General features: G+C 36.8%; 1 protein-coding gene across 1 annotated transcript in view; it reads right to left on the bottom strand.

Annotated features, from left to right (window-relative positions):
• LOC150100938 (protein turtle-like) overlaps window positions 1–18,816 on the bottom strand; it is a 139,226-nt gene that overhangs the window by 8,046 nt on the left and 112,364 nt on the right. The window contains exons 13-15 of the mRNA XM_090401938.1: window positions 18,635–18,777; window positions 14,106–14,236; window positions 13,796–14,017 (exon numbers count right to left, since the gene is read on the bottom strand). Of these exons, the coding sequence (XP_090258064.1) occupies window positions 13,796–14,017; window positions 14,106–14,236; window positions 18,635–18,777 (496 nt within the window). The remainder of the gene's footprint in view (window positions 1–13,795; window positions 14,018–14,105; window positions 14,237–18,634; window positions 18,778–18,816) is intronic.

The raw sequence follows: 18,816 nt of genomic DNA on the forward strand, positions 1-18,816 counted from the left end.
GCTTCCCCCCCCCCCTTGGTTTTGAAGCTAAGAAGTGTTTTTATTTTAAACGAGTAAACTAAAAAGCTTTAAGATAGAAAAAAGATTTCTAAAAGTTTTCAAGTAAACCTAAGACCGCCAATCACTCTGATATTCTATGATCGTGGAAAATATTTTACGTAGCAATCTTGGATGCAAAGAGTAACTGAAAGTATTCTGGTTTCAAACTTAACATAATATCAACATCGGCTTTTCTGTCGATGTAAGTTTGCTTCCTCCAGAAATTTTAATTTATGCCAAGAAAGTGTCGCAGAGCCTGAGATCCAACATACTTCTCTGTTAGTTTTTAAAAGTGAAAATAAAGATAAATAAATGATTTATGTTTTGCATTTTAAATTTCGACGACATTAACTATTGTAATTATTATGGCTTCAAAATTTAAATTTCTCCAATAATTACGCCATATGTCGAAATTATAAGATAAATAATCGGACTTTGTTTGTATTAATTGTTCGATTTTTAAAATTGTTTTAAGTTCGAAAAATGTATTTTCTAATTAAAAAAAATCCAAACTTTTATTTATGCACGTTCATGCATATAAAAATTATAGCCTTTTACATCCTCAGTCCAAAAAGAAACCGAACTTTTCGAAAATAGAAGAAACTAGTGGCGTCACCTGTTGTATCTTTATTGTTGTCGAAAGCGGCAACCTTCATTAGTGTTGTGTCAACTGTTTATGACATTTGTATCATTAGAAGCCGAGTTATAGTGCCATGAGTGACAGTGTGTTTTGACGAACGGTCGGAAAAGGAGTTTCAAACAGAAAGCTGCGATTGACTTTTGTGTTAAACTTGGTAAAAGTTTTACTGAAACGAATCAAATGCTTCAAAAAGCATACGGTGATGAATGCTTATCCCGTACTCAAGTTTACGACTGGTTTAAGCGATTTCAAAGTGGTCATGAGACGCTTGAGGTCGACGAAAAGCCGGGCCATCCAAAAACTGGACTGAACGAAGTTGACATCCAAAACGTGCCTGATTTCATCAAAGAAAACCCGAAATCGTCTGTGAGATTGATTGAAGATGAATTGGGGATTCAAAAATGAACTGTGCACAACATTTTGACCGAGAGTTTGGGTCTTCGTAAATTGAATTCGCGATTTGTTCCCCACAAGTTGACCGACGACCAAAAAATGTATCGAATTGAACACTGCAAGGACTTCATTAAAACCGCTCGTAAGGACTCAAACTTCCTTGAAACAATAGTTACTGGTGACTAAACGTGTTTTGAGTACGAGCCCGAAACAAATCACCAGAGTGCTCAGTGGAGACTACCAGAAGAGGGCATCCAAAAAAAAAAAAATCGCCTGGAGAAGTCAAAAGTAAAGACAATGCTGATTTGTTTCTACGATTCCAAGGAAAGAATTCGTTCCGCCTGGCCAAACTGTCAATGGCAAGTTTTATCTCGAAGTTTTGAAGCGATTGATAACGAGAATTCGTCGAGTACGGAATGAATATCGTGACGACCGCCAGTTCGTCAAAACACACTGTCACTCTTGCCACTATAACTCGGCTTCTAATGAAACACATGTCATAAACAGTTGACACAACACTAATGAAGGTTGCCGCTTTCGATAACAAAAAGATACAACAGGTGGCGCCACTAGTTTCTTCTATTTTCGAAAAGTTCGGTTTGTTTTTGGACAGAGGGCGTATGACATAAGATTTCAGCCATTCTCTTATATGATTATGTTTAGTTATATTTTCACAACAAACCAAATTATTTGTTCATTTTTAATGACATCGATGTTAAATATTTTGTTTTCAGTTATATTCTTGCACGATTACGAATTGGCACTCGACTATTCGAAATAGTAGAATAATAATTATTATTATACTAAAGACTTAGTTCTTTCCTCTCCGTACTTGCTAAATAAGAATTAAACACACAAAAATCTTCAAGAAAGATTGTGGAATTTACTTCACATCAATTGCCATGTAATTCTTGATGCTTCGTCTCCTAAAATTTAGAGAAAGACACGTGATCATTCTTAAATGGAACGACTTTAAAGTTACAGCCGGCCCCAGATAGTTCATTTCATTTAAATTTGCATATATCAGATGGTACCCAAAAAGTTCCTGGACTGGCCACAAGAGGCGCATATGATTTGCACTTTCTTCCACTGACTTTTTTTTTTTTCATTAGCTTTTATCAGAATTATTTGAATTTGAAAATATTCAGTGCCAGAAATTTACCGTAGTTAACCATTAAACAAAGTATACTTTTATGTTAATAATTTATATGGAAAATACAAGACAACGATAAAAATGAAATATTTCACGATTCAGGTATCTGTTATTGTCTCTATAACACGTACATTGTAGAATGCGTATTCCATTGGCTAACACTCGACTAATACAGACCTTAGCAACAGTTGGCTATGTGCCAAAAAATGCCTGCTTGGCGCATTGTTTGAATTTATTGATTTAACACAAAAATTGACAGTTTGCCCAAGTCGTTAAATAATAACTCGTGCATAAAAAGCCATCGGAGCTTATTTAATAAGTTAAAAAATAAATATTTAATATTCCTAGATTATTTTTTTTATTGCTTTACGATTTTTCGAATGGCACTTGTAATAAAGTAGCCCAGCCGAGAAATTACATTTAAAATAGAAGAGTACATCTTAAAATCCTGAAACAATTCCAAAACATAGTATGATACGAACTTTGTGTATTACGCACATTGATTTATCTGGGGATCTCGAGATATGATAACGTATCTTATGCTATTCAAATCCCATACAACTCAACTCACAAAGGAGTAAACAACGATATCAGAATCGATTATAGCGCCCTCTCATAATGGGATTAGACACTATCGATACATCTGCCTATTATATGCGAGGAAATTCCAAACCAGGTTGAGTATACGAAAATCTATTCTAGCTTCTGTTAAATTTATTATTATAATTTAATTATTTATTTAATATAATTATATATATTATTATTTGTAAATATAGTAATAATTATATTAAATAGTTGCTTTTTTAATAATTAAGAATAATTATTACAGATTGTACTTCGTTTTATTGACGTGTCTGCTATTCCACTTGTTTTCCAGATATTCTAGTTTTGCTCTTTGGAATAAGTACGTGAATCACTTGACTGGTTAGATCCCCCCCCTCTCCATTTTTTTCTAACGTGCCAAAGACGGTAAAGGAATTGATAAGCAACCGTTTGCTGACATCAGGGGCAGCTGCCGCCCTGGGCCACGACTGTGTGCGCATGTAGATTACGCCTTAGTTTATTACGGTTGACACAGAACTGCGCAGAGTCAAGAGGATAGAAGTGGGAAAGATGCAGTAATTAGCGATCTTATCTGGTGGAACTACGCTCTCAAATATTATCTCACTGGAATAAAAACATTTGTCAAAAGTTATGCTGGTTACAGTAAGTAAACAAAGCCGACGTTGCTGCTTGCCGGTTAGCCATGGGCTGCGAAATGAGCTTTGAAACTCGTGAGTTGCTTATCGTTTATGATTACAAAAACCCTCTTTCGAAGTTACTGTACTTATGATAGTAGTAGATTAAGCAAAGCAATTGTGTCTTTTGTCAGCATAGTGAAACGTAAAATGCCTTCCCACTGTTCGCAGTGGATCTCATTCACTCAAAACGAATTTGTAGCAATCGCTTCCAGTGTAGAAATTTACAATCACTTGCGTTCCTAATAATTTCGGGAAAAAACTAGTAATAAGCAGTGATATTGTCTAAAGAGAATAAAAATGTTTTTTTTGTGTTGAGTGAATGAAAATAGTAATCCTAGAAAACTCCATTGGGCTGAGGACAACTTGGTCACCCTCAGTGCGACTAAAACGCATCCTGTATTGTTTCCCATAAACCCTCTCGCACAGACTCACCAAGTTCTATCTCTCAGGCAGTTTTTACAGATTTACACGTATTCTATTCACTCGAACGGTTTTTTCTTTACCATATGTATTCAAGCAGTTGTCAATACATCTTAGTGTTGTATTGGCAACAACTTAGGGGGGGGTCGTTCACAAAAACGAATGTGTAAATTTTGTGGACTACATGAGCGATACGTTTCCCTTTTTATATCAAAGCATTTCATTCTGCTAAGGTTTGTTTTGCTTTCTGAATAATTGTACAGCGCAACGAGTTTTATGAGCATCTATCTTCGGGTTGAAGTGCTCCCGGTGATTAATATAATCTGCAAAGGCAGATACAGAATACGTAGAGAATATTGGGAACATCACTTATACAAGTTCGGCCTTTAGGACGCAGGTGGATGAACAGCGATAGATTCATGTATCCAAGCATGATAAAACGGTTCGTAGGAACACTGAAATTTAGACGAAGTTAATAGAAGGCCGTGAGCTCTTAGCAAGCCACAGTTAACGGTTCTCTGATAATTCTGACGTGACAGTTGCTTGATTTAGTAAGTCGGTGCATTCTCCAGTTTAAATACCACTTTCAACTGTTTACAGTTCGAGATGATCAAACTACTTATAAAGTTCTCGGTGATACACACGCACTTTGGGATGGGTTATGCCACATTTTCTCGAAATATAAGCTCTGATGGTCGTAAATAAATCTGACGTTACGGTTGATTGGTGATGATTTCAGGTGGGGAAAATATTTGGCAAAGAGAAGCAAATTAATTCGTGATTAAATAGCTACAATAAGTAAAGACACTGATGCATGATTAAAGTGACTGCATTCTATAATGCCTGCGCACATTGCCCAGTATGAAACTCGTGAATTTTTTCTCTCCTTTTTTCTGGCCTCTTGAACTTCCAGCTGTGCTCATGAATGAATCTTTATCAAAGAGAAGATCATCGGAGGTTCGTTCTTAATTTCAATCGAACGCCTGTTGACGTCTTCATTATCAGTTGTATTTTCAGAGTCGATTGTCATCATCCCTCGCTTGCGTCAATCATTTTGTCATTAGGTTGAGCTCGAGCAGTTAGTGTAGAATGCCCCTGTTGCATGAAGATTGCCGATCCCTCTCGCCAGCATGATTAACCCTGTTTCTTTCGCCTCGTCTCTCTCTCTCCCCAAATTCTTTCAACTAATCAAAGGTATTGTTGCATTCTGCAGTTAAGGTTTTTTCCTTTAAAATTCATTCACGTAAATTATAAGAATATTGTAGTATCACGCTCGCCATATTTAAAATAAGGAGAAGAACGTCATCATCATTGTTTTCATCTTCCTCTTGATAAACAGACGTCGATGCAGAATTCGGCGTAACCAAGTGCATTGCTGTATTAACCAAAATACTATACACTTCATCTTAAAAAGAAATACAATAGAACAGTCGAGTGATTCAGACAATCAAATAAGCGAAAACTAAAAATCAGCCATTTCCCTCCTAACAGCAGCTCTGGCCCTAAAAGAATGACAAGTACATCGCAGTATTCTATCTTGTTTGAAGTAGTTGATGCAGCACCTGGTATTACCTACTTGTATTCTAGCAGAAGGATGGTCTAGAGGCGATGCATTTATTTTCAACAGTACTCACACTTTTTTTTTCTATTCCGCTTGTCTGCTTATAAAGATAAATGACGCATTAATTCATTTCACAAACATCAGCTATGCTGAATACATTGCTATGAACACACGGCGAGCTTGCTTATCGTAAGACTAGGGGAAAGTAAATCGGTAGCTGTGGGTGACGTAGAAGGTTCTCATAGATTGTGTGTTCGTCTAGAAAAAAGCAGTATTTCCTAAACACAACATATAAAAACATTAAAAGTATTGTTTGTATATATTAATTTTATATATCAAACAAATACTTGAAGTATTGTCTTCATGTAAAATTGTTTTTTTTTTTAGACAATTTGTTTTACAATTTGTTATCAACAGATAACAGAAATTGAATGTACCACCATCTACCACTAACAAGTTCTTTATTCCGTGTTATGTTCTTTTCGTAAGATGTATACATCCTTCCTAATGAAAATGCAGTTTGTTCCTTGGAAAGATGACCTTGTTTTGAATCTCATCTAGAAAGCGAGCCTTTACAAGTTTTTCCCACGAATTTGACAACTCACACAACCGGCCAGAGAATACACACAATTCACAGACATAGTACGTTGCCTTTATAGTCTCACAAAAATCTACAAAAACCTCAGTAATTATAAGACTATTACACTTTTTTATATAATGTTCGTCAAGTAGCTTTATTTTATTGTCCTACATGTTTCGCCAATTTATTTTCTATCGGCATCTTCAGGGAATACAAACTAGTAAGCTATATGAAGGTAACAGACTAGGTTATAACTGATGGTTCTAATTCATACAAAAAATTAGTATTGAACGAGGCAATGCGCGTGTCTCGGGAACGTGATTTATTAGTTATGGCTCATGATGTAATTGTCATGAAAGTTCATTTCTTTGATTTTGAATAATCTGATTAAAGCTTTCCAAATTTCTGGTAAAGTTAGACCTTGATTCTTGTTTAGGTTTTCAGTTTTATGGGCGACTGTAGCTGCTTCCTTGAAGGGTCTTGAATGGTAGTTATCTTCTATATAGGGCATAAGGCTCTTATCCCACTCAATGTGATGGTTAGTAGAGGCAAAGTGGCATGAAAGGCCTGAAATGTCTTTGTTATTTCTGACATATCCTATGTGTTCTTTCTTTCTCGTTTCAAAGCTTCTAGAGGTTTGACCTACGTAACTAATACCACATGAGCAAGGAATATTATATACTCCAGAGTACTTGTAGAATGGGTGAGGATCTTTCGGTGATCTTGAAAATTTCCAAATAGTGTTGATTGGCTTGAATGCTACTCTGATATTATGTGGTTTTAGAAGGTTAGCTAATTTTTTGGAAATGCTACTGACAAATGGAATAGTTACAGTGCTGATGTATTGGACGTCATCACGATGTGGTATATCAGTAAAGAGAATCTTGTTGTAGAGTCTTTTTGGATAATCATTTAAAGATAGTTCTCTGGATATTGTAGTTAATTCCATTTGTATTATGATAACAAACAACAGATAAGAATGACCTACAGATGGAATTAACTACAATATCCAGAGAACTATCTTTAAGTGGTTTTAGTTATGTAGGTCAGGCCTCTAGAAGCTTTGAAACGAGAAAGAAAGAACACATAGGATATGTCAGAAACAACAGACAAGGCATTTCAGGCCTTTCTTGCCACGTTGCTTCTACTAACCATCACATTGAGTGGGATAAGAGCCTTATGCCCTATATAGAAGATAACTACCATTCAAGAACCTTCAAGGAAGCAGCTACAGTCGCCCGTACAACTGAAAACCTAAACAAGAATCAAGGTCTAACCTTACCAGAAATTTGGAAAGCTTTAATCAGATCATTCAAAATCAAAGAAATGAACTTTCATAACAATTACATCATGAGCCATAACGAATAAATCACGTTCCCGAGACACGCGCATTGCCTCGTTCAATACTAATTTTTTGTATGAATTAGAACCATCAGATATAACCTTGTCTGTTACCTTCATATAGCTTACTAGTTTGTATTCCCTGAAGACGCCGATAGTAAAAAAAATTGGCGAAACATGTAGGACAATAAAATAAAGCTACTTGACGAACATTATATTAAAAAAAAGTGTAATAGTCTTATAAATAATAGTCAAAAAAAATTCAACACTTCAGTAATTACTATACTAGTCTATCATGTTCCGACTACACACAGTGATAATTGTATTCGCGATACTTTCTCCTTATATTTCCTTATTATAGCTCTTTCTTTTCATCAAGATGATGCAACTAAAATTTCAGAATAAGCGATGCTGCCAAAGTAACCTGTTCAGGTAGTTCTTTATTGATCTAAGTGCAATGTTTTTTCTCTTTTGCACTATTGAAGGAGAACGTAATGCACAGTGGAACCGGCTGCTATTGTAGTCAAAACAAACCAACCTTGGTGGAATAAGATGTTATTTGGGTTACTGTTGACGTTTTACACAATTTCTGCTGTTTAAAAATAGACAATGTTTGGCTATCAACTGTTTTCTGGTCATCAACAGAAACGTCTGAATCCGTCCAACCAGAACTAATGCTTGCCTATCACTGCAACCTTTAAGAGGTTTATCTCTTATCTTTTATTAATCTATTTAAAATCACACATTTTATGCATTATTTACTCTAAAATACTTTGCAAACTAATCCATTGCTCAATATCAGTAGTCTTTTATACGTTGTGCTCACCAAGCCTGGCAATTCGCAACATGAGATCCCAAAGTATTCCTAACGCGTAGCCATCCGAGTATATTATTTTCACTTCTATACAGTTCTGTCATGAATGACTTATACAAAGGCAAAGTTGACTATTCACCAAGGGAAAGTCGACACAATCAACATACTCTAAGAGAAATGGTCGATATGTTAATTGGCTGTGCTTAAGCTTCACACTTATGCTAGGAAATGTACTCGAAGCCACGAAATGCTGGTAATATTTTTGTGTCAATTTACGCACAGACCAAGCCATTTGTGGAAAGAAAAAAAAACAACCCTTCGTGCGTGAACTCCATCTCAGTTGATAAAATTCCTCCCATCCTGTCAAGTAGAGGAAAAGCATGCGGTTTGTCACAACGAAACCGAGTAGAAGAAAAACGGTGCCAGTTGCCACATTCTGTGTGTTTCCTTCTTTTGAGATGTTAGAACCAGTTTCTTACACTTGAAGATTAAGGTTGTAATATAAATATCATTAATTAAACGCCGTCTTATATGTAAAAATTATATCAAGACAAAAAACAACAACAACCTTTTAAAGATTATAACATCTCCCTAACGTTTATTACTTTAAATTCATTTCTGTAAATTTCATCACTTATTCCATACTCTCGCATCAGAGACATAAGTGGATGACTGCACACTGATGTACATCTTACGTCGAGATCCCCCCCCACACACACCCACCCACCCAGGTGTGAGATGAAACTCTGGCTATAACCCTGGGTATTTAATCCTCACATGATCAGTTATGATTTTTTTACAACTCATTTTGGTGAAGCAATTAAGGGGTTTCGCTATCACCATTATTTTCCTTGGGGATTGGCTAAGACTAGATCAAGTGATGAAGCCAAAACAGTTTCACATCTGAAATCATAAATAAGGCTTAATGTACTGTGTTTTAATAATGGAATCCGAACAGAATGCTGTTGTTAAAATATAATTATTGATATCATTAGTGATTTCTTTCTATTATGGAGAATTGACACCAAAAGGATTTCCATCTTTTAAATATTTACCGGAAAAATTAACAAATATCATGGATGACAGTTTCCAGACAATTCCATCTTTTCAGGAAAATTAAGATGAACGAGTTGAACGTGAGCTGCGTGTAGCTTGACATTTGCAAACTGTAACCTAACCCATCTTACCCTTTTCATGGCCACTGAAATATTTTAAGTGGTTCTATTTTTTTTAAACTTTTATGACGAATTTCATGTTTCACATGCAATTCATTCTTTAGGTGTCCTCACAGGGAAAAAAAATTAAAGGTTCCGACTAAGAGGAAATCGGTCTTATTTGATCCACCCATCTGTTCAAGAAATGGATATCCAAGCTCTCCTGTAGACTTATTTGTCATCGCTACATATTCTGTTTCTTTAAACTGATTACATCACTGTTTGCTGTCATTATCACTCTGATAGAGTCGCCTAAATTCTCGCCGTACATGAGTCACTGTATAAAATTTTGAGTACCATAAAATACTCAGTTTTCGCTGAACTGTCCCCATTTTTTACTCAGCATTGAGTAGTTGGAAAGAACGATTTTAAGTTAGGTAACTTTCAACAATGCGGTTTGAATTTTTTTTTAAATCATTTAAAATATAGGAATTCGTTTGGCTGAAAACCCTGCACACAACTCTTTTCAAATTTGAATTATTTAACTGCAATAATGGTGGTTGCTTGATTTTCACGTATTAAAACACAAACGTCAAACCTACATAGAAATCATTCTCTTAAGCTTCGGTTTCAGTCCCGGAAAGATTTTTTTTTTCTTTCATTCATACATGTTCAATGATCGTGCAAGGTAGCGGTGCTGTGAAGCGTGAGAAAAGAAATTAGATTTATGATGTTTTTCTTGATGTATCGCTCATCCCGAATCAGTACTCTCGACACCAGTGCCTAATAACTTACTGACATAAATTACAAACGAAATCTTTTGTGATTAGAAAGACTTCGCTCTTTTGTTTTCTTTGTTGTGAAGGTGATATAATAAAACACATCCAACGCCCTCTAGCGGTGACATCATGCTTTCTTTGTCTCCAGTTGCCAACACCTCGAGGCTAAGTCGCTATCAACAAAGGAGTTATTCTCGTGCAAGCAATGTATCCTGTAAGATCCGGGATATTATCTGGTGTTTTTGTGCTGCCGGGGATGAGGCCCTTTGAAGTAAGGAACAATTTATTGACGCGATACAGCTTGAGTTATTGCCACTCATAAAAAGGACGGTCATTCTTTATTTTTCTTGCAAATGGAAAATAATTCCCGTGGATGTTGGTGCCATTAACTGGTCGTCAGTAAATCGCCTTTAATAAATACACGGAATGCTAAAGACCCTAGCCATGTTCGCTAACTACAATTCATCAGCCATTAAAGCTAATGAAAAAAAAGTCTTCGATATTTGAAACAATTCTTTTCGCCCGACTTCGATACGAATTGCTTGTGTTGTCTGCTAAGCAGAGATTGAGGCGAAGCGTCTCGCTTTGTTAAACCATCCCCGATTATTAGTATCAACAAGGAAACGGCCAATGATGGGACTACGTTGGCAAAAGTATTAAGACTTTTTTTAGTAGTGTAATGCCTGCGTATCAATCACGCCTTTCGGGTTGTCATGACTACCACGTGGAATTACATCCTTTCTTCTGTTACGCTGATTCTGTAGGATAAAATGGGATGACAAATCGTTGCACGAGATGATGCAAGTGTTCATAAACATTGACGACCAACGCGGTTTGCTATAAGTATCTATAGTGCTAACATCCCCTAGGGATGAATATAAGACATTTCTTTATTCTTCTGAATAAAGAATTGCTATCCGAAATCTTTATCATGTGTCCGTAGCAACCATCTGCTGAAGAACAAGTAAAAGAAACCGAACTGGTTACCACATTGATGCATTTAATTATTGCTTTATTTGCTTTGTAGTGAACCTCGTCAATATGTAGATCTAAATATACCTTTGGTGAATGATTTTTAAGAGATAAAATCATCCCTTACTAATGTTGATTTTTATCATCATCCTCCAATGACAATAACCTCACTCGCAATACATCTGATAAGGTTTCAGAGGCAGTTCAACTCCACCGATATTATGGACGAAACTATGAAATAGTTTCGTCCATAATATCACAATGTGTTCAGAGTAATTCTGACTGACTTCAATCATAATCCCATCGAGAGTTTATTAATGGTAGACACGAAGAAAGTATGTGAAGGCTCTTTTAAATCGATGTTGAGTCTCGTATGGAAGTGATAAGGGTTTGTTTTCTGAGAACTTGAATTTTTCTGCCTGCAAAAATGTAAAACCTGCTAACAAATACATGTAGTTAACGGACAATAGATTGCTCTCATAGTGTTAGTTGTTTGGCATCAAAACAATCGCTTCCAGATCAAAACAGGATAGATTTCACTAGTAGTGACAAAACAGTAAATCCTCATACCAGTCATTTAAAATAAGCCTTTCGCTATTTTAATTTATTAGTTTTGTCGATATTAAACTGCTTTTTCTGTTTCATATTTTAAGTTGATATTAATGTGAACATCTTGCATATATAAATTGAAATATTTGGTCGTCTACAAGATGCAAAGGATTAATATTTAAAATGTTAATAAAGCTTAAAGAACAATGTCGTGTATTGCACGAAATTGTTGCTGTAGACCGAAAAATGAAAATTACAAATATCATAAGCAGTTTTAATTATTTTAAAAATAGGAATATTTTGAAAATTATACTTTTTTTGCAATCTAGACATTAATTTATATATTAATTAAATTGCTAGTAACCTGTTTCAACATCTAGAGAATTGAATAGGAATTCTGTCATAGCCTCTCGAAGTTTAAAAAAACTTAGCAGCAGACTTTGAATGTTCTGTTGTTAAGGAGAAATGTCATCTTAATATCTGAGACAATTACAATGATGCCTGCTTTCACTGGGGTACCGGAAAAAGGAGTCTAGGGCATCATTTAACTTATCCATACTATTAGTTCCACTACTTCTGGACATTTGCCAACAAAATACATACAGAACACGTACTTACTCTAGTCGTCGCTAGGTGTTGATTAACTCGGTACTTTTATTGTAATTCGTATTTTTGGGATGACTCAATAAAGGATGAAGCACCAATCGTGTTGTTATAAATAAAAATAATATTTAATTCATCTTTGTTGTTCAGTTAACGTTACAAACGTCAAGAGACACATTTTCTGTAGTTAGTTGGCTTGTTCTGAGTTGGAATTCTACAAATATTGCCGAGCTATTCTGATCATAGCCATTTCTCCATCGTTGTTCTCGGTAAAAAGTTACTTCTGGTGATTCTGTATTACAATCGCGTTTTTTCACTTCGAAGTATCTTTGCTTTAAAAGGAGAATCCACGGCTTGATAAATGGTATTGCTATCCGAAAAAAGAGGCAGACACAAGTCCAAGTCCTGCATAGTGAAGACAACAAAGTCATTTTGAAAAGATGAAATGAGAGAAAATGTTTCTACGCATGTCCGATGCTAATCAACACAGTATGGAGCTGAACATTTATCAAGTAAATAAGTGACACCCGCAAAATTTTAAAAATGTCTATCTGTTGCTAGCGTGTGGTGTCTTCCCAGAAAAGGTTAAGATGAGACCCGACAGTGTCAAACATTATACAAAATCTGTTTCACTTCTATCTCGCTGTCGGTGAAAGAGAGAAAAAAATCTACGAAATAGCTATGAAAAATTCATTGTAAAGGACCTGAAGTTGTTAACGATAGCACTAAGAAAACTTGCTAAGAACCATTCGTCAATAGAAAGATAACTGCCTCATTCACTCCTTGGCTAAGCCTACTTAAGAGGCAGCCAATATTGGCTACACCTAACTTGGATAGGCATATGAGACTAACGGAAGATTCTACACGTAGTACTCCGAAGGCCTACGAAACATACACAAAAAAATTCCCCCCCCCCTTTCTTTTTGAGAATCCCACAAAATAGTCTAAATGATTCTGAACTTCTCACAAAAACGAGCACTCTCTCCTTCTCCTATAGGAGTCCATTTGCAAAAAAGGTTTTTTTTTTTTCGTTCAGGAAAAGGCACTAAAGCGAAATGTCAGTTCGCACAGGGTGGGGTGACATCATCATGGAAGTCAGCGTCTTCTGTGGTCCACTTGGACGATATTGAAGAATTGTTCACAAGGGACAACGTCCCATCAAGTGAAAAAAATGTTCTCTTGGAAGTATTTGTCAATTCCTGTACATCTATTTACACTGGAGTTGAGATTGTCCGCCGCCCTCTCGAAGGTGTGTACGGCTCCTGAAAAACAAAATGGTATTAATTATGCAGAAACATGCATCCATGTTATTTAAATATTTCGGTCTGCGTGTAAAATTATGCAATTACCAGCTAACAAATTAATAATAAAATGTGCAAGTTCTATACGCGATGGAAAACAACGACACTTGGTTGAGATACGACGAGTTAGTCTTGTAAAGTAGGGTTAGTAAATCTTTGAGTTTAGCTTTATCAGGCAAAGGACATGCGATTCCTTGAATTATTAGCATCGCAATACCGATTAAAATACTTTTTATTTTAAAAATTACTTCTCACCCTTCCGAAGGCTCCATGCATCTTCTGCGAATGAAAGGTTGCATTTCTGGGTGGTGACCGTCGATAGATATGAGGTTCATCTTCCGGATCCAGCGGCGTTATGTGTTGTGACGATCGTCTGTTGTAGTCCAAGTCAGCAAAGGGTAAGGGAGGTTCGTAGTGAGTTACCGCAGGAGGAAAACTCGGTTCTGAAGGGGGATAATCATCGTAGTACCTGTTTCTCTATTAAGAGAAGAAAGAAAAATAAATCGATCGTCACCTTAATGAGATTTGCGCCAAAGATATGGTTAATTTTTTTTTCTGGACTTACCTTCGATCTCCTCTGCAGACTGTCGTATCCCCCTTCGTATACGGAGTTCCTGTTATGGAGATTAGTCTCATAGGAGTAGTTTGCTTCATCTTCCTGCGGATAAGAGGTTTCCTGTTCCACTATATATTCCACTGCAAGAATACACAAAAAAGGGAAAGCGTCACTTCCGGTTGTAGCACTGAACACCGCAAACTTTTATTATCTTTTAAATGTAGAAAGCTAAAAAAAGTTCAATTTTGTTACAGTGAGGAAAATGGCACTAAAAATGGTTTCCATAGCAGCGCAGTTACTCGTGGCTATGGTAACCATGACTACAATCAAAACGTTTCGTTTATGACAATGAATTGATAAACAACCAGGAGCATCATCATAATAATGAGTATTATGGTGATTATAGCATCAGTAATGTTACCACAGCAAAGTTTTTGTTGTAAAACGAAAAGGAAATCAAAGTCGACTTGAACAACAATTTGTTCTCGTATAAATGCAACCGTTAGCAACAGCATGCGTCAGGTATTAAAAAAAAAAGTAACTAGCATTTTCCAATGTCGTTGACACATAATTTGGGTTACGACTTCAAAGAAAAGAGCAAACAGTTGAACTGATAATGACTAGTAATTTCTGGCCATTATCTGCTTGTTGGGATTCGGTGCTATTTTTAACTGGCATCAAATTCCGGTCTTCAAAAATAAAAATATATAAAAAAAGCACAATGGTAAACGAACAACGCAATGAGCACTCTAGTGGCGACATCTAACGCCAATAAAAGACTTCCCACAGGACCAAGTGTCAGAGACATTATGTCTAATCCTGGTAATGGATGGGTACTTAGGGTTGATAACGACCCTCGGAACTTTTCACTTGTACTTTCGCACGTACCACAAGCTGACACTTAACCTCGCTACCTGATGATGGCAATTTGACTCTCCATTTTCTTCTTGAAATTGCCGTTATGAGAGAAGAAAGAAAAAAAAACGGGAAAGAGGGAAAGAAGAATACCGAGGAATCGACTTTGTCGATGGAAGAGACGATAGGAGTCACCCCTACTAGGATCAAGCGCATCTTTCGACTGACAGGTCTTTACTGTCGTCTTTTGATAAAACACAATTAAGTTCATCCAAGTCCAGTCGTTACAGTCAGCTAAAAATAACTTTCACGGTGAAATGCTAACTGAAAATTGACAATTCATTATCAGGTTTCGGTACGTTCGACCCCTAATAACCGTACTATAGCCAAATAATCTGTTTACGGTTTTGGCATTAAAGGAAAAGCTGTTTAAATGCCTTGATCTCCTTTTACGATGATTTAAGCGCTGCGTGGACAGAAAGCCAAATTTTTGTTGACAAGATTTCGCTCAGTAGCGATATGACAATTAAAACAAAATGACTGCAAACTATAATAGTTAGTCCAGCAGAGATGAGAGTTGTAATTCGTTTCCTGCGTATTAGGATCAAAACGGAGGGGAAAAAAACTATTTCTCCGCGGTACACACTAGAATGAGTTTATGATTCAGAATGCCGAATCAAGCTTGGGAGAACCTTGTTCGCTCAAAGCAGGCGACAACATTTTGATAGTCCAAGATCGACCTGTGGAAATGCAACAAATTGCACCAAAAGGAACAATCTTGAATGCAAGAAGTGTATAAATTAGTACGATTTTGGAACTCTCTGCAACATAGGACATTTATCGTTTGTCAATCACGTGTTCCTCACATATGCTCTTCAAATAATCTTCACAGAAATATTAGAAATCAAACAAATCTTCGATGAACTGGTATATTACACCAGTACATTAAAGATATCACCTGAGTTCGTAGGCAAATGTCAAGACTTTCGCCCCCAAATGGTTAAAGCACTCTCATTAGTATTCTTTACTTTGTAGTCATGGTAACCACGAATAAGGTCAAACGCGTGTTTCATTTTAACATAAACAACAACCTCTTTTGAACTGGTAAACAAGCATTATATATAAATTACCCATAATAACTGTCATTTTCTTTTCACCGCTTATGCCAACACGTTCAACAGGGAGATGAAAACCAATACTTCGGTTAATTAGCTTAACTTCCATGCGGTGTTGGGTATGATGAAGCCAGTAGGGTCGAGCGCGCACCTAAACGGAGCTGCACTAGATGATCTCCCAATGCACGAGGCGAACAGTTCTCGCTGATACAATTCTTCCAAAAGGAGTCTCGTAATGAGTGCGTTAAAGGCATTTCTGCCGTAGCCAACAACTGCAAAATCTCTGCTCGGAGTGGCGCTTATCCCAGACAGTCTGAGCCCTTCGTCTAATCCCTATAATGGGTCTGCTTATTTTGATGTGTAAACACGCGGAGAGAGTTTGGAAAATCTCCGCTTTCCTTGCGATGTTTCAGGAAAATTGTAGCCTAATGCAAGAGTCTGCCGTTGGCTCATTCTCTTTGCGATGACCCCTAATAACTGTCATTTTCCCCTCCATTTTGCTTCTACGGGGAAAATAACGGTAATCAAGAAACCTCCGTAGCCTTTCTTTCACCCAAAGTAGCTAAATAAGAGAAAATAACGTACCGATGACGAAAGAATCGACTTTAAGTACGAAGAATGCATTCTATTGGTGCGATTGTTAGCATCTCGGCCGAAAGCAGATTCCCATCTCCAGACAAAATACTTCATGGCATAACCTAAAAAAGTAAAGTGTTAGCAAGGTTTTCTGTTTTTTTTTGTGATTTTATTACCTCAATTAGATACCAGAGCAGCTGTAAGAAGCTTCTTATTTACGCTACGTTGATACATATACTCATTCTAAATGCTTGGACCTTACTATCTCAGTCGATAACTAACGACGATGCGTTTCTGGAAAGACCCGAGTTTGAATCCCTCCCGGGACGCAAAGAACATTTATAGGGACTTTTGTTTTAGTTGAAGGTGAGTTAGTCGCTCTCGTATTGAGGTGGAATGATTCCCCCCCCCCCTGCAAGAAACTTTTCTATTCCGAAAAGAGGCCCAAAAAACACAGGCAGTTAACAGACATAATACTTACACTAGTCTAAGCATCCTGATATCGTAATATACCATTACGACACTAGATGGAGCTAGTAAATGCTTATAATGACAAAGTTTGGTTAGACTTTACAGTTCTTAATTGTATGTCCAATTAGCATCGATTTCGTTCCCATTTCGGAGTGCAGTCATTGAGGTGATTTTTTTAATGACTGCTGCTGAGGAAATGCAAGTTTTTTTGTTTTTTTTTACTTTCATGCAATTGATGTGTTAGTTCTGCATGCAAATCCATTACCCCAGAAGCCACGATTTGGATCGCGGCGCGGCCTGGTTGGCTGAGTGGATAGCGTATCCACTCTGCAGGTTCAGGTCTCGCTACGGCATGCATGTTGAGATTGTCTTCAGGCTGGGGAGGGATGAAGTGCATCACTGCGTGTTGTGTGGGATACCATCGGAGGCCTGAAATCGCCTGAGAAATCAGTCTCAGTTTAGCTCACCCCGTGGTAATAATGGAGGATTAGATTTACAACCTTTCTTGGATGAGATTCGCATTTAAAAGAGAAAAACCCACAAAGGTAGAATCGATCTTACATTTACATTTCTGGAAAGGAAAGAACGCACGATCTTTCTTCTTTTCTTCATTTCAAAATGCTTACATCTTAACTACGCAAATGATTAGTCTTCAACTAAATTTTGCACTTTTAAAATCGCCATTAAAATGATGGCGACGTCATTTTAAAGGCGACAGAGGACAATGAAAGCGTCTCTGCGGACCCAGACTTGCGATCTTTCACGATACGATTTCTTTCATTGTATCTAAGAAGGGATGCCTTAGAAAATTATGTCATTTAATGGAACGAAACTTCACTTGGAAAACTATCGCATTGAAAATTAGAGGCAAGTTTTCAAATTTTGAACTTTTTTCTATTAAAAAGGCTTAATAAAAGCTTTTTATAAAGATTTTATTTATAAATTTGCATAAAAGCTTTTTAAATAAAATAAATTCTCTAACTCCTTTTAGTCCCCAAAGGCCATTTGGCCCTAACTAATTTTTGAAGCCTGCCCAAAGTTATCAGTGAGTTTTAAATAGAAATCATAGGAGGAGAGTATGGAGACAACCCATCTCGTGGTCCTTAACCCTATATATCATTGTCTGAAATAGTACGAGTTCTAGATCAATTTTCGTCGGTCAGCGGATTAAAAACACAAGTTGCCAGTAGGGAAAAAATATCCTATTTGCCCATTACGGAGATCAACTAACTCGAGAACCGATCGAAGAAATGTTTAGAAAAAGTACGTCAAGTTGGCGAATAGAATCGAACTTGAAATGCTTTTTTTCTGGGCCACCCAGCTCTATGAATGCAACCACCATTTCTCCAAAGGGCTTTCCCATTTTATTACTGAACTAAAAGAAAATTGATTTTCTATTTAAAGATTTCTCCACCTTTTTTTTTTCTCATTCGCCAACTACCTTGAAGTGATTAGCTTTTGGGCACAAGTTTACTCAAGTAGTCAAAGAACAATTTTGACCAGAGGACGAGAGATGCCTACCGTTATTGGGGTACAGCATTCCAGGTACGATAACCCCTTGATCCATCTTGCAGCAGTATACGTTCTGTGGCGGAATTAAATCCGGATCTTTGCCGTCGTGGTCGGTTGAGTCCACCAGATTTTTCTTTAGCAGTACTTCGTCTCTGTGCAGGACAAGAAAACAATTGTTATTATCATTACAC

The sequence above is a fragment of the Typopeltis vanoorti genome, chromosome 12, assembly GCF_054136105.1.
Source record: "Typopeltis vanoorti isolate ZY-2024b chromosome 12, IOZ_Tvanoo_1.0, whole genome shotgun sequence".
NCBI lineage: Eukaryota > Metazoa > Arthropoda > Arachnida > Uropygi > Thelyphonidae > Typopeltis > Typopeltis vanoorti.